The sequence below is a fragment of the Fukomys damarensis genome, unplaced genomic scaffold (genome assembly GCF_012274545.1).
Source record: "Fukomys damarensis isolate Sample0158 unplaced genomic scaffold, DMR_v1.0_HiC HiC_scaffold_15, whole genome shotgun sequence".
Lineage (NCBI taxonomy): Eukaryota > Metazoa > Chordata > Mammalia > Rodentia > Bathyergidae > Fukomys > Fukomys damarensis.
In genome coordinates, this window is record NW_022900927.1 from 23,006,418 (window position 1) to 23,021,585 (window position 15,168).

At 49.8% G+C, this 15,168-nt stretch overlaps 2 protein-coding genes across 15 annotated transcripts in view; one reads left to right on the forward strand and one right to left on the reverse strand.

Annotated features, from left to right (window-relative positions):
* Rbms2 (RNA binding motif single stranded interacting protein 2) overlaps positions 1 to 7,135 on the forward strand; it is a 69,497-nt gene extending 62,362 nt beyond the window's left edge. For 5 of the 8 annotated variants that reach the window (XM_010644666.3, XM_010644665.2, XM_010644667.2 and 2 more), the window contains one exon: positions 913 to 1,650. In XM_010644666.3, the coding sequence (XP_010642968.1) occupies positions 913 to 1,077 (165 nt within the window). In that variant the 3' untranslated portion in view covers positions 1,078 to 1,650. Of the gene's footprint in view, positions 1 to 912; positions 1,656 to 2,536 lie in introns of those variants that run through there. The other 3 variants (XM_010644663.1, XR_784368.1, XM_010644664.2) reach the window with 3 other exon arrangements.
* A 690-nt stretch (positions 7,136 to 7,825) lies between these two features.
* The window catches only part of Baz2a (bromodomain adjacent to zinc finger domain 2A), a 39,093-nt gene continuing 31,750 nt past the window's right edge, over positions 7,826 to 15,168 (reverse strand). For all 7 annotated transcript variants that reach the window (XM_010644655.3, XM_010644656.3, XM_033763709.1 and 4 more), the window contains 12 exons: positions 14,949 to 15,008; positions 14,620 to 14,764; positions 13,382 to 14,034; positions 13,030 to 13,252; positions 12,755 to 12,910; positions 12,504 to 12,655; positions 11,896 to 12,185; positions 11,659 to 11,791; positions 11,399 to 11,545; positions 10,841 to 11,067; positions 10,595 to 10,738; positions 7,826 to 10,509 (listed from right to left, as the gene is read on the reverse strand). In XM_010644655.3, the coding sequence (XP_010642957.1) occupies positions 10,344 to 10,509; positions 10,595 to 10,738; positions 10,841 to 11,067; positions 11,399 to 11,545; positions 11,659 to 11,791; positions 11,896 to 12,185; positions 12,504 to 12,655; positions 12,755 to 12,910; positions 13,030 to 13,252; positions 13,382 to 14,034; positions 14,620 to 14,764; positions 14,949 to 15,008 (2,496 nt within the window). In that variant the 3' untranslated portion in view covers positions 7,826 to 10,343. The remainder of the gene's footprint in view (positions 10,510 to 10,594; positions 10,739 to 10,840; positions 11,068 to 11,398; positions 11,546 to 11,658; positions 11,792 to 11,895; positions 12,186 to 12,503; positions 12,656 to 12,754; positions 12,911 to 13,029; positions 13,253 to 13,381; positions 14,035 to 14,619; positions 14,765 to 14,948; positions 15,009 to 15,168) is intronic.

Genomic DNA, 15,168 nt, shown 5'->3' on the forward strand with positions numbered 1-15,168 from the left:
GCTGTAAAATTTTTTTTTTTTTTTTTTTTTTTGGTACTGGGGATCGAACTCAGGTCCTTGCGCTTGCGAGGCAGGCCACCGAACCGCTGAGCTAAATCCCCGGCCTTCTAAAATTTTTATTAGTACATGTTTGCAGTACATGATTACTCTGTGTATTAATTTGAGTTAATACTTATTCCCTTATCAAAATAGCAACAGGAAGAAAACTAGGTTTCTTTCAGGCCTACCCAATTCAAGTTTGCAGGAATGCTTAAGGGTAGGGAAGCCAGGGTGTTGAGGAAAAGTAGAAGGCAGGTAGGGAAAGAGCAGGAAAAGCCAGGTGTGACGGGGCACGCCTGTAATCCCAGCACTGGGAGTCTGAGGCAGGAGGATTGCAGTGAGTTAGAGGCCAGCTTGGGCTACATAGTGAGTTCAAGACCTGTCTGAATTACATAGTGAGACCCTGTATTTAAAAAAAAAAAAAAGGTAGCCCAGGGGCTGTGGCTGTGGCCCCTGTCTTTTTTTTTTTTTTTGGTACTGGCGATTGAACTCAGGTCCTTGAACTTGCAAGGCAGGCCACCAAACCGCTGAGCTAAATCCCTGGCCTGGCACCTGTCTTGCAAGTGCAAGGACCTGAGTTTGATCCCCAGTACCACACACAAAAAAAATAATAAGAATAGTAGCCCAGGTAGAAGCATTTTTAAGCCATTATACTTGGGACAGTCTCTCACATGGATTCTAGGCTGGCCTGAGTGCTGGAACTATAGGTGTGCACCGCTATGGATTGCATTGGAAACTTCTCAGAATGCTTTTAAGAGTCCAGTGCCCAGAGCAATTAAAGTAGACTCTCCAGAGGTAGCTGTTTGAAAAGCTCCCTAGGTGTTTTACAGGTAGCCAGGAGCCACAACTCTGAGCCTGTTGTTTTCATTCCAGTATATGCCGACAGCTACAGCTATGCAGGGAGCTTACATCTCCCAGTACACGCCGCTGCCTTCTTCCAGTGTTTCTGTTGAGGTAAGAACGTTATTTCTTTGGCGTGAGAATAGGACAGTGACAGAGGCAGATCTCCCCCTGTTCAAGATTTTCTGCTCACAGTAATGCACAGGTTCACAAATAGCTGTAGTGTACGAAGAACGCGGGAAGGAAAGACTTCGTCTGCACTTGTGAATGAGGCCCTTGGCACATTTGGCCACCAGCAGTGAGTACCGAGGTGCTGCTGCCTGGCACTGATGAGTGTGCTTTGGAAAGAGGGCAGGATGCCCTCTTGTAAACGTTGAGGGACTGCTGCTGGGCGTGGTGGCACACGCCTGATCGCTGAGTTTGAGGCCGGCCTGGGCTGCGTAGTGAGTCAAGGCCAGCCTGAACTACACAGCGAGACCCTGTCTTAAACCAAGACCAAAAACTTTGAGAGACTGCAAAAAGTGTTTTCCAGAGTGGCTGTACCATTTCTTACCCTTCCACTGCTCACACACGCGGGGGCACTGGGGCTGGCAGGGCCCCTTGGCTTTGGATGGGTCTTAGCAAGGCTACTTCAGGGGGAGCAAGGAAGGGAAAGCAGAAGCCGACTGTCCTCCTTGGCTGTGCTACAGGACAACAGCGGCCAGCAGAACCAAGTGGCAGTGGAGACACCCTCAGACCATGGAGTCTATTCCTTCCAGTTCAGCAAGTAACTGAGGGTAAGAACCACTGCAGGCGTGGGCCGTGCTGAGCCGGCAGCCAGCAGCTCAGCTCCGCATGAAGTCAGGCAGGTTCTCATGTTCGTCAGCCCCTCCTCTCCCTCACTGCGCCTCCTCGAGGATTTCCTCCATGTCCTTGCTGGGTAGACGTGAAGTTTTGGACTTCGGCAGGTTGACCAGGTTCCAGGCCATCTGTAGAGCCTGCTGAGAACTAAAACTGGGCCCTCGTTCTCATGGGCCTGGGCCTGGGTAAAAAGACAGTGCTCCTGCTCTGTTGTTTCTGAACCACTGCTCTTGGGGCCTGGGGAAAAGGCTATTTTGTCTACGTGGTGCATTCAAGGAGATCAAAAACTTTGCTTTCTTTCGCAAAGAAAGTTTTTGGCTTTGTTTTAAATTACAATGTGCTTTTCTTGTGCCTCTAGGAGAGGTGGTAGCTGGGAGCCTCCCAGCCCTCTCTCTCACTGGCAAGCGCTCTGCCGCTGACCTGTATCCCCAGCCCCGTGGAGTTTCCCTGTGAGATGTGTCCGAGTTATTTGGGAAGACTTCTAATACACTTTGATATTATTTGTTTAAAGAAGAAAAAAAGATGTGCTAGACCATCGGCGAAGGATCCCTACTTGCTGAATTTAGTTATGGAGTTTTGATTGTGGAGTATATGGAATATATGTTTCAGAAACAGGCAGATTTAAAAAGTTTTGGGCCAGGAATTTAGCTCAGCGGTTCGGTGGCCTGCCTTGCAAGCAAGTGCAAGGACCCGAGTTCAATCCCCGGTACCCCACCAAATTTTTTGTTTTTGTAAAGCTTACAGTTCACACACCCCATTTCCATACATGTCTTGTCTTTTTTCTCTCAAGATTGTCCTTTTTCTCTTTTCCATACAGCTGAGCCTGCCTGCTTAGCCTTTTCACAGTCTTTAATTTTGTGAATTTTTTTGGAATGAAATTTCATACGGAATTTGGGGGTTGGCGCTGGGCAGGGAGCAAGGCAGAACACTAAGCAGGCAGCGGAAGTGGCTTTTTTCTCTGCTCTGACACGTCTTGGTTGAAAAGACTAGACTCCAGCTGCAGGAAGCAGAACTGTCACCTGCTCCTTTCAGAGATGACCCCACAGCCTTTGGAAGCCACCTTTGAACCAGATTTGGTTGAAGACTAGGTCTTTCCAGACAAGTACCCGATGGATGTACTGACTTCTCACTTCTCTCTGTGGAAGCTGTGGCCTTGGGGTCCCTGCCCTCCCGCCCGCCTCCTGGAGGAGCTCCTCGGCCGCCCTGTGGCCCTTCTCTCCCCGCTGTTTGCTACGCTTCGTGCAGGCTCCTTCCCGACTGGAGGATCGACTGCTTCACCTACAGACCAGTGGTTCTTGGGCAGAGGTGGTTTTGTTGCAGGGCCTGTTGTCAGCAGCCGTGACATTTCCGATCGCAGTGCCTAGGAGTGGCGTGTGGGCTCCCAGCGTCTATTCTAAGAGACGAAGGACGTTGCTGAGCATGCCACGGTGCACAGGACACCACCTCTCTCCAAACAAACGTCCGTGGTGCCAAGGTAGAGAAGCTTTGGTACGGTGTTTCCCTGCTTTCTGGGGCAGGATCAGTTTCCGTCCCAACCGTGGACACACAGCTCTTTGACATTCAATGCTACTGGTCGGGAGGGTGGAACTGAGATCCTAGAATTGCCTGAGGTTTGACCTTGGAAGCTGTTGCACACAGCGAAGCTGTCCTGGCAAGGCCGGCAGCCACTGTCAGCGTGGCCAGTGTGCACTTCTCCTCCTCAAGAGGGCTTGAGATGGGGACTGTTCCGTGTACTGTACAGGGTGGGAAAGCACAGAGCTAACTGCTGAGTGCCTGTCCTGCCCCGGTATGTTTGGACCCCTTCCCGGGAGAACCAGGACCTCAGAAATAATTTTCCCGAGCTGAGTGTGTTGTGCACAACTATAAATCCCAGCGTTTGGGAGGCCGGGGCAAGATGATTGGAAATTCAAGGCCAGCCTGGGCTGTATAGTAGACACCCTGTCTCAAAGGAAATGGGGGGTTCTTCTTGTGAAGGACAACAGGGAGCCAGGATAGAAAAACAGCATGTCCCATGTCAGTGTACAAGGTCGGAGACCCTCGGAAGCCCTGTCTCACTCCATAGCTGTCCTCTGCACAAGACCTGACTGTGCACTGGAGACAGGAAGGAGAAAGCCTTTGCCCACCTGACAGAAGACAGCCCTACTTCTGTTTCCTCATAAAATCCCTACTCCCCATCGAGGCCAGGTTCGTCTCCACCAGACACCACTCGGACGAAGGGAAGTGGTGGAGGGGAGACGCAGGTGTCGAGGCTGGTGTGGGCTCGGCTGTGCAGAGCTTCGCCCAGATTTTCCTTCCGTCCCAGAAGTGAGTCTTCAGCCTCCTTTTCCTGTTTGTCCCTTGTACATCCTTGGTGTAAGGGAGTTGGGGCAACGAATAAGACTCAAACATAAGGAACAAAATCACCCTTTCTCCCATGGGTGCTTCTAACTCCAGGAGAAGCTTATCCAGCATAAAAAGCCCCACTCCCAGTACCCTTCCAGGGTTTGGCTGGACAAACATTGCTTGTTTTTGGGTTTCTAAACCTCAGTAAAGGGAAGTGTACCACAGCTACTTTCTTGTCAGTGGCCTTTGTTTGTGACAGGGTCTTACGTGTAGCCCAGGCTGGCTTCAAATTTGATGCTCCTCCTGCCTTAGCCTCCGAATGCGGGGATCACAGGCGTGTGCCACCACGGCCAGCTGTCAGTGGCCTTAAAGAGAAGACAAACCCATTTGATTGTGTGATGGGGAAGGGGGAGGGTCTGCTGGTAGGGTTAGTGTGGGCCGCCTCTCCTCGGAAATCATTGATGTAACTGCTGCCCCTCCTCTGCCTCGAGAACTCTTGATTCAGTCTTTTTATATCTAAAGATACGTTTGAATGGTTTTGGGGTTTTGTTTTAAATTTTGAAGTTACCTTCTGAGGGTCTTATGTGACTCTACTCGTTAGATTCTATTAATGAGTGTTCTGGCTTGGGCAGGTTCAGACATGGTCAGTGACCTGCAGTAACTTTTGTAGTGGTTAATGGCACAGGAATTTCTTTTAGGTGCTTTTGATGGGAAGACAATCCTGTTTTTTCCTCTGGTTGTTCATCCCCCACCCCCACAGTGCCAGGGATCAAATTCAGCACCTTGCACTGGCCAGGCAGGCGAGGTGCCAGTGAGCTACATCCCCAGGCCTGTTCATTTCTAATAGCAGGCAGTGATGAGGAAGAAGAGGGAGGTGCTGCTGCTCCTGTGAAATGGTGGGGTGGGCGGGACGGCAGGGGCGCCGCGGCGCAGCCTCAGGCTGGCTCTGAACACTGGCTCATGCTTCCTGAAGCCTGTTCTGACTCTACTTCCCATGTCGCCCTGTACCGTTACAGAAGCTTACACTGTCACTTCGGGGGTTGGTACGAGGGATTTGAACCCAGGGCCTTTGCTACATCGCAGCCCCTTTTTGAGTCAAGGTCTTGCTAAGTCATTAAATTGCCCAGTCTTGGCTCAAACTTGTGACCCTCCTGCCTCGGTTTCCCAAAGTGCCGGGATTGCAGGTGGGTGCCACTGAGCCTGGCTGAAACTTGTAAGTCTGAAAAGGTTTCAGTCCCCGCTTTAGTTCTCAGTTGAATACCACAGAACACAGCAGAGCCCTTCCCTCAGTGGCACGTCCCTCACTGGGCTCAGCCTGCTGGTTCCACCTCGTGCCAGTGTTATTGCTGCTGCTCAGACCGCACTGAGCGGGCTGACTGGAAGAGCGTGCGGGTGGGGGTTGGGATGTGGCAACGTTGATGGGGAGGGATTTGTTTAGTCTTTTTAACCAAAGAATTTGAGGAGCTGCTCAGCCTGGAAAATCTGGCAGCTCTGAAGAGATAATAGCCTTCGTCTGTCGTAACGGGTGGCAGGAGGACATTAGGTGCGCTGAGACCACCAGACTGGGCTGCTCCGTAGGCGGTCTCGGGTCGGCACTGCAGCCTCCGTCCTTCCTCTCCCTTTCCTCAGGTGCGGCTCAGTGAGCTCACGCACCCTCCCTTAGTGTCTCTAGGGCTCACCCTTGGTGCTGTTGAGGGAGCCCTTGCTGCAGTGTGGCGGGGATCCCCACAGTGGTTCTGACCTGAGAAAAGGAGCCACGGTTGCTCTTACACGGACGCCCCTTCTGGGAAAGTGGGGGCACGGCACTCCCAAGGGTGTCTGCCTTAGCCAAGAGCAGGTCCAGTCGCCCCAGCCTCTGCTGGACCTGCATCAGTGGGCGTCAGGGAGGGTGGGTGTTAAAAAGCCAGTCTGCAGAGGTAGACCCTAAATTTTGTGCCTTGTTACGCCGATTCTTTCTGATGCCCTTTTAAATCAACCACTCCATTTCTGTACAACCCACCTTTTAGGTTCGTCAAACTTAGCGGACTCCTGAAGTTCAGTGGGCTTTCCCACTTCCTTTCAGTTCCCTCAGCAGCAAAAAGCAGATATCTTGGCTGAAATTCCAAGAGGTGGAGTTTCACACGCCTTCAGGGTGAGAAGCTGGTGCCCTCACCACCCTCACTTCCATTGCTTTCTCCTGGCCTATGCACTTGTTTTGAAGGCTTCCCCGTCCACGCAGAACCCCAAACTTCCTTGTCCTTGTTACTTATCTACCTCACAATCTCACAACTCAACAAGGGCACAAGGCCTGCCTTAACCTTACTGGCTTTCTCTTCATGAATTAGGAAGCTGGGGACTAGAAAGGCCTCATGAACAAATGCAGAAACGTGGGACATTTCTAGTTCTGGAGTGTCTTCCCTGAGGGTTTGGGTCACTGAGCACCTATAACAGCAGGAGCTTTATAGCTAGGTCCTAGGATGGCGGGCCAAGAGGGCAGGCGTTAGAGACCACACGGGCAGCTGAGTGGCTGGGAGTCACCCAAGGACGAGGACTGGTTAGTGGTTGCCATATGGCTGAGAAGGTAACCAAGTAGTACCAAAGAGGGTGTTTGCACCTTTTACAGGGCTGGAAGTAGATGTTCCTTCTCCACCTTAACGTCCAGGTAGTTTACAGTGTCGAGGAGACAGATCCCAGCCTGGAGGTAGTAACTTTTCCAGCCTGAGTAAGTTAAAGTCTCCATCCCATGACTGCTGTCCCAAATCCCCCGATATACTGCTTTCGGGTGGGTAACTACTCTGTTGCATGCACTTATCACCTTGGAGAGGAAATGTCTTATTTATACTTAAAACACATTTTGTACATTTTTCTTTATCCAGAGATGTCTAGTTTTATACTCTTCCTGTGTCTGTGCCAATGCTACCCTTCTAGTTTATTCTTCCTTTTCTGATCCCTGGTCTTTCCATGTTTTTCCCTGTAATTTGGTAGCTTCATTTTGTTGACTTTTAAAAAATAAACACAAAAGGCTGTGTGTCTTGGTGTCTTATCCACAAGTGGAAAGGAGAAGCTTGATGGGCCCATACTTGCTGCTATAGGAATATAGGTGACAGCTCAAAAAGCTAAAGCACAGGGCTGGGGATTTAGCTCAGTGGTGCTGCTGCCTGCATAGCAAGTGCAAGGTACGAAGTTTGATCCCCATAACAACAACATAAAAAAGCCCAGCGTGGTGGTGCACGGCTGTAATCCCAGCACTCAGGAGGCTGAGGCAGGAGGATCGCTGTGAGTTCGAGACCAGCCTGGGCTACACAGTAAGTTCCAGGTCAGTCTCAACTACATAGTGAGACCCTGTCTCAAAAAACATAACAAAAAAGCTAAAGCACATCTCGCGTGGTTGGAACTAAGCACCTGGAATCTCATTTTATCCCAGCACCTTAGTTGGACTTTTAAGGCAGAACTGTACCTATCCACACAAACAAGGTGTGTGAGCCAAGAACCCTGCTTCTCGGTGCCTTATGTTCAGGCAAGGCCAAACTGGGGGGTGTAGGGTAAACCTGTTTGGGTTTTTTTTGAGACAAGGTGCCACTACGCAGTCCAAGGTAGCCCTGAACTCACTTCATAGCCCAGGCTGGCCTCACTCATCTCCAGAGATCTTCTGCCTCAGCCTCCCAAGGGTTAGGTTTACAGGTGTGTGCCATCATGGCACCTATAAACATTTCTTATGCCAAACCCAACACCCAGGCAAGCTCCCTCATAGTAGGTATGTGTGAGAACTATGCTAAAGGGTGCAGAAATACACAGAGTCTTTTGAATCTCTATCAAATGTGGTTTTTATTCAACTGACAAGCACTTTTCTACAGCTGCACTTGTGGAAACATCACATGGCAAAAACGAGGCTTTTTTCTCTAGACTTTTTTTTTTCTTTTTTTAACCTTATTAAAAATGAGATTGGTCCTAAAAATATAGAAAGAAATAAATTTAAATTCACAAAAAACTGTACATTATCAAAAAGTCACTAAAACACCACATTTGGTTATATAAAAAGTCAGTCCCTTCTGTTGTCAAAGGAACATGGAAACTTGGTGTTGATGGTGTGGTTGCTTGCTGTTACGAGACTGATAGGGAGAGGGAAACAAAGGGGTGGGGGTGGGCCGTCTTACTTTTCATCTGCCTTCCCGACACCAAATGCTCTTGAAATAGAGAAAATCCACCTGACTCAAAGGGGCAGTGAAGATGAGGAGAGAGAAACTCAGAAATGGCCCCTCTGATCATGCCCTGTCCCCACCCTCTCTAGCCCCCAACCCCCTTCAGAATGCCTGGTCCCTGGAGAGAGGGAGCTGGGAGAGGAACACAATGCAGGAACAACCGAGACCTTACTCCCCATCCACCCCACCTCCAACAATGAAAATTAATCTATGTTTTACACCAGGGGAAAAACTGCCACGGGGAGAAAGATGAGCCCCCAACTAGGAACAGTTCCAAATGTCTAACACAAAGTTTGTTATAGCGCAGTTAGATAAAATATAAATATTTATGCATAATATAAAGTCAATTCAAATATTCTTCAATCCACTTATTTAAAAGCAAAAAAAAAAAAATCTCAAATAAAATTAAAAGTTTTGAGGTTTATCTGACAGAAAAGGCGACTTTAGAAATAGGCTCTGGGGGGAGAAGGGATGTACAGGACTGAGGGGCTGCCCAGGACCTACACTGCCCCTGCCCCCTGGTGGCTCTTCAGTGCTGCCAGAATGACTGGAATGAACGCTCCACCTCCCCGGCACAGGGCCGGCGCCACACCAGTGGACATTTCTGAAGCCTCAGCTCTGCTCAGGCAGCCAGCAGCCACCTCCCCAGTGCAAGTACCCGTAATCTCTGGTGGGAGGGGCTCTGCTGAGCAGGAGCAGGGCCATGGCTATGGTCGGGGTGAGCAGTTTTCCTCTCACAGACAAGGGGCACAACTTGGGCGGTTGTGTGTAGGGCAGTGAACCCAGAACCCCGCTCCCTCCCCAACCTGTGCTCAGGGGTCTCTGCTGCTGGGAAAGGGTCCTGGAGGATGAGTAGATAAAAGGAAGGAAAGAAAGCACAACTAAACCCACAGATGCTCATGGGATTAAGAAAGATCCAGTTCTACCCCTCTTCCTGCAAAAACTTCACTCAAAGCTCCCGATGGGGGAAGAGTGCGCCTGCTCAAAGACTGCAGTTTGAAGAGGCTGGACAGAAATGACCCAGAGAAATTGTTCTTGTGATTTCCCAAAGACATAAAAGTGATGGTATGAAAAAAATGGGAATAGTGGAAATAAAAAGAGCCAACGGGCAAAACGAATGGATCCCATCAAACGAAACAGGGTCAGAATCACGGCTCGCACACGCACACGCACACACACACGCACACACCCACCTCTCTTCCACTCAGGCCAGTCAATTGCTACCTGGCCTCCATCTCAGAGGTGCGCCCAAACTCAGCAGTAGTTGTCCCTGAGGAGTTCCCAAGAGGGAAGTTTGGGAAGCAGGTGGGAAAGGAGGTTGGAAGGCCCAAGGTGCCAGCCCACCCTCTCCCCAGCCACTGAGTTTCAGAAAAGGCTGGAAACTCAGTACGTGAGGAGCATCTGACATTTTAGATGAGATAGCTATAAGCAGGAAGAGGAGGACAGAGAAAGACAGGGACTTCTAAATTTTTCTCCTTTGAGGGGAAAAGATTTGAAGGAAAAAGAGGGAAGAACCCGTACACAATAGTTTTACATTATTGGATGAGAAAATCTGAAAAAATGGGGGATGGAGAGGAAAGAAGAGGAAAGCTGAGAGGAAGCGAGACAGGGAGGGTCTGCACGTGGAAGCAGCATGTCCAGGGCCCGTGTCGGTGACACGCCTGGGGGTTAAGTCCACTTTACTGGCCGTCACTGCGGGTCCGCACACAGTACAGAGTGTTTCTCGGTTTCACACATTCACTAGAACTATTGCTATTGTTAAATAACCCCAGAATGCTGGGGCATGGACAGGGAGGGAGAGGAAGCTGGGAGGAGGAAGTAGGAACTTCTTTCCCCCTCCTTATTTTTAGTTAGGGAAATAAAACAGGAAAAATTATTTTTTCTTTTTTGGCTTTTCAGTCCAGAAGGACCTCATCTCTACACCTCTTATTTGAGGAGCAAGAGGAGGAAGGGAGAAAGAGGACTAGGGATGAAGGATGTGGGCACTGCCAAGGGCAGGGTCAAAAATCAGGCTGTATCTGACTTTAGTCCAGACCGGAGGCAGCATCAGCAGGTGTGAATGGCAGGTTTTTTGTTTGGAAGGTGGAGGGTGAGGTCACAAGGTGACTCCCCACCTCCCTTGCCTCAGAGATTGGCCTGTTTTCCCTGATAAAACTCCTCCCAGCGGCTCTCAAAGAACTGACGCATGATGTGCCCTGCTTTGCCCACTTCGGAGTCATCCTCATTGAAGGTCTGGCAGTTGTCAAATACCAAGAGGGCATCAGCTGCAAACTCCTCTGAGCTGGTGTACCTGGGCGAGTAGAGGTGGGGCTGTAAGCCAGGGATGAGTTGCAGAGTAACAGAGAAGAGCTAGGGAGTCTCGAACATCAACTTACCCTCCCCGGAGCAGCCGCTCCCGCATGGTGGAAAAATCCATGGGGTTCTTGATGATGCGCCGGTACCCACTCACCAGTCGTGGGTTTACAGGCTCCAGGAAAGGCCAGGCTGCATCATGGGACTCCATCTCCATCAGGATAATCCTATCATACAGGACAGCAAGGGTTTCATTTCGGAAACAAACACGCTCACACACACTGACCCCTCCCTGCCTCTATCCTGCCAGATGGATTCACCCAACTCACTCGCAGAATGTGAGATCGCTGTGGTTCCGCATGGAGAGTCGCCGTCGCTTGGAGGGAGAGAGCCCTTCTTCTGAGTACCGGGGTACTGATGATGGGCTTTCTCGGCCCCTTGACGAGACACGGCGCCGGCAGCCCTCAGCCTCTGGGAAGTTCAGGGAGTAAGCACTTTTCCGCTTCTGACCTCGCTTTGGGAAACCCGGCTTCTGAGTGAATTCTTCCTCCACTTGCTGAGGATAGGAAAAGGCGAGATTAGCAATGGCTGGATATACACTACCTGCCTCCTAGTTTGTCAGAATCCCTACCCGGGACTGAAGCTTCAAAATACCTTCCCACATAAACCGGAATGTAAATTTATTCACATAAGCCAGTGAGTAGGGGTAAAAGAAAAGGCATAATTATTCCTGTTTTATAGAGAAGCAACTCAGGCTATAAAATTTAAGTGTTTTTTCCAAATAAGGACCAAAATTCAGGTCTCATAGCACTGTCAGCTCTTTCCAAGGCGAGACTGGAGATAGAGTAGGAGACATCTGGTGATAAATGGGATGGAATGACATTTACCTGGGCCAGACAGACAGCACAGAACCAGTCCCCTTCAGGGACAGCCTCCATCTTGGGCCTATGGCAATAAATGTGGCAGCCACGGTCACACCCATCGCAAAGCAGGAGAAACTCGTCGTTGTCACCCTTCCGGCACACTAGACAGGTCTGGACCAAGGTTGTGAGGAAACACAATGAGCCCTTAAATCTCCATGTGCTTACTACCCCCACACACCAGCGGGTCGGTTCCTTGGCCCTTCCAGGCTCTCCACGCCTCTTACCACTTTGTTGACAGACTTTTCCCAGGCAATAGACCTCTCTAGCTGGCCCATGCACAAGCACACCTGGGCAGCACTCCGGCATCGTTCAAGTGTCTGGCGCCAGACACGAACACGAGGGGTGATCTCATATGATCTGTAGGGAGAAAGGGGAGTTGTTTGGATAAGGCACAGGATCTGCTGAAGAGGGGACCTTAGCCTTGCTCTAACAGCAAGAACAAAGAAGTGGGAATCACTCACATCTCTGTCGTGGTTCCCTCAGGGGCCCCATTGGGCGTGCTGAGCAAGGCCTTTTCTAGCACCACCTCATGAGCTGACCAGAGAGGCTCCTGTAGGTACCGCCGCTCCACATTCTGTTCTAAAGCAGCCAGTCGCATCACAGCCAGATCTAGAGGGTTAGTGCTTTTACGCTGAGGTGCCAGTCCTTCTCTGCTGCGACCTCTCCAGGTGATATCCTCCTGGGAATCAGGCAGATGCTCACAGTAGGCCAGGTCTTCACGAATAGAGTCTGGGCTAGGACATGTCCAGCCCTTCAAATGGAAAAGCAAAATAAAACTCATCATAAAGGAGAGAGAAAGACCCATTTTAAGATCATGGCAGGTGAAGTATGAATGGAGGAGTTTTCCAAATAGCTTTTGTTTCAGACAGGGTCTCAATGTGTAGCTCAGGCTGGCCTTGAACTCACTATGTAGCCCAGGCTAGCCTCAATCTCATGGCAATCCTCCTGCCTCAGCCTCTCCAGTGCTGGGATTACAGGTTATGAGCCACCATGCCTGGCTCCAAATAGAGTTTAAAGGATTAAAGCCCTCTTGTAAACAACTCCCTACCCAGTGCCCATCCCAGTATACCCGAATCTGCAGATCAGACAGGATAACCCGCTGTTCCAGATCCTCTACCCACTGAAGCACAGCTAGGTCTGTTTCGTACGTCTTCTCTTTGGGTGACCAGCTCATAATCTCTTCTTGAAAGGGAGGGAGCTGACTAGGCTCAAAGATGGGATCTGAGAAGCAAGAACACAGAAGAGGCCATCAGGCTGTTGAAAAGCAGCTCACCTTTGTCCTGGGCCCTTCAGTTCAGGCTGGGTGAAGTATCTATTTACCAGTTGAGGAACGTGAGCAGACTTCCTGCAAGAAGTTCCTGTGCTTGTTAAGGTGTTTGTGAAGTGCCTTCTCCCGGATGCCTCGGGGGTGCAGGGCCTTGAGCATGGCATCCAGCATCTCAGGATCTCGGATCCACCACCAGCCTGAGCGCATCCCTGAAAACAAGGGATACAGACATGGGGTGAAGGTTGGGAACCAGCTTGGAAACACAATGCCCACCCTGGGTATCATTCTTCCCTACACTTTTTACTACATTTCACCCAGGATCACTCACCAGCAGGGACAGGCTGGGCTGTCAGCTGCGTTAGGTAACGCTGCTCCATCTGTTTGAAGAACTTGCTGGGAGGTCTTCCTCTCCGTTTTGGCTGTCCCAGCCCTGTGGGACTCTGTGGCTTTTCTCCAGAGTCTGCTGCTCGCCTCTTAGGAGTTACGCCAGTCAAGAGGGTGGAAGAGAACTGTGCCGGAGAACACGGGTTGGCAGTACTAGGTCTATTCACCTGTGAATAAAATGAGACATAATATGAGGATATTTTCACATGTATAGGTTTCCTCCCTTTAACAGTCCCATAGCCAAGCCATGGAGCCCATGAAAAGATGAAGACAACATACTCTTTCTGGCTACTTACTGGCTTGGAGGAGGCAGACAGCTGAGGGGAAGGAGTGGGTTGGTCCTCAGAAACTGCAGGGGGTGGTGTAGGGGCAGCATTGCAGGGCACCTGGGCTGAGAAGTTAAACCAAGATGCTGGAGGATCAGGGCCAGACTCTGCCTCATCAGGCTCCTCCAGGGGCTGTGAGGGGGCTGGGTCTAGCTTTCCTGGGCTGCTATCAGGTGTGAGGACTGAGCTGCTCAGCAGGGAGCCATGGCTCTGAGTCTGGCTCAGCCAAGACAGGAAAGCTGATTGGCTGAGGTCATGCTGGCTCTGACCCAGAGACAAAGGGGACCCTTCTGGCTCTAAGAACCCATGACAGAGCTGGGGCTGGGGCTCAGGATGAGGCTCGAGATGGGGCTGGGTAGAAGCCTGAGGCTGAAGATCGGGCTGTGCCTTGGGTTGAAGCTGGGCCTGGGGTTGTTCTGAATCCTGGCCCTTGAGAGAGGACTTCAGGTTCCTAGGTTGCATAGACCCAGGCTTAGTTTTTCGAGGTCGGCCTCGCGTCCGGGCAGGAGAGCTGGCAGAGGTGTTGGAGCCATTTAACTCTCTCTTCACAGAAAAGAGGGCAGGAATGAATGCTGGATAGGCCTTTAAGGAATCGGTGTCCTGCTTTACCATATCTTCAGGAACTACAAAGAGAAGATATACACTGATATATAACAGGAAAGAGCATATAAACACATGGTATATATTTTTGGACTTAGTCCTCCTCTTACGAGATTCTGCTGCTGGTAACAGCATATATGACAATAGACAAAGTATCTGGAGAAGAAATAAGTGATCGGTGGCAGGAGCATAATCAGAAACTAAAAATCTGAGAACCAACTATATTTTAAACATTTTTTTGTTGTTTTAAATGGTGCTGGGGCTCAAACCCAGGGCTTTATGCTGTATTCTACCACTGAGCTATACCCCCAGGCCTGTTAAGCACTACTCTAATTAGGAATATTAATTCTTCTTGATTCAATTAACAGCCTCATGAAATACATATTCTATTTTTCTATTATCTCCAGTTTATCACTGAAGAAACAAGCATACAGCCGTTAAGTGACATAGCAGCAGGTAGGGAGTCTTACTCTAGGGCCTACCCACTATGCTAGTCTGATGATTCTCATAAAACAAAAGTGGCCCAAGACCACTAGGCAGAGGAAAAGCAATTATTTAACTTTTGTTAGACAGGACTAAAGAGGATCGAGGCTTTCACACACACTTACCTAGGCTCCCCTCTGCTCCTTCCACAAAGATACCAGTCAAATACGGCAACACCCAGTAACGGCGTCTGTATCGGTCTTGCCCCAAAGAGACTGCCCGAAGCATCTGGGATGAGTGAAGCAGCTTTTTGCGAAAGAAGAGCTGACGCTGGAGAGGCAGTGGAAAGGGAAGATGATTAAAAAACACTTCTAGAGTGACAGTGGTAAATTCATCTAGTACGTGAGACAAGGCATAAGCTCTCAGCTTCCCCACAGAACTGATACCCAGCTCAGAAGATGATCATCTCTTGCCCAGCCCACACCCAGAACTCCTGGGAGGTCAAGCACAGTACCTTACTGAGTTTTTCTATCTGGCGCTCTAATTCTGGGATGCTAGATGCTGTAACATCAACCTAGAGAAAAACAAGGACACCAAAGAAAAAGTGAGTTATCAGATTTTTAAAAAAAGAGAAATATCTATATCCATTTTCTTATTTTTGGGGGCTCTAAGGATTGAATCCAGGGACTTCTTACTGAGCTCTATGTTCAGAGCTTTTTTTTTTTTTTTTTTTT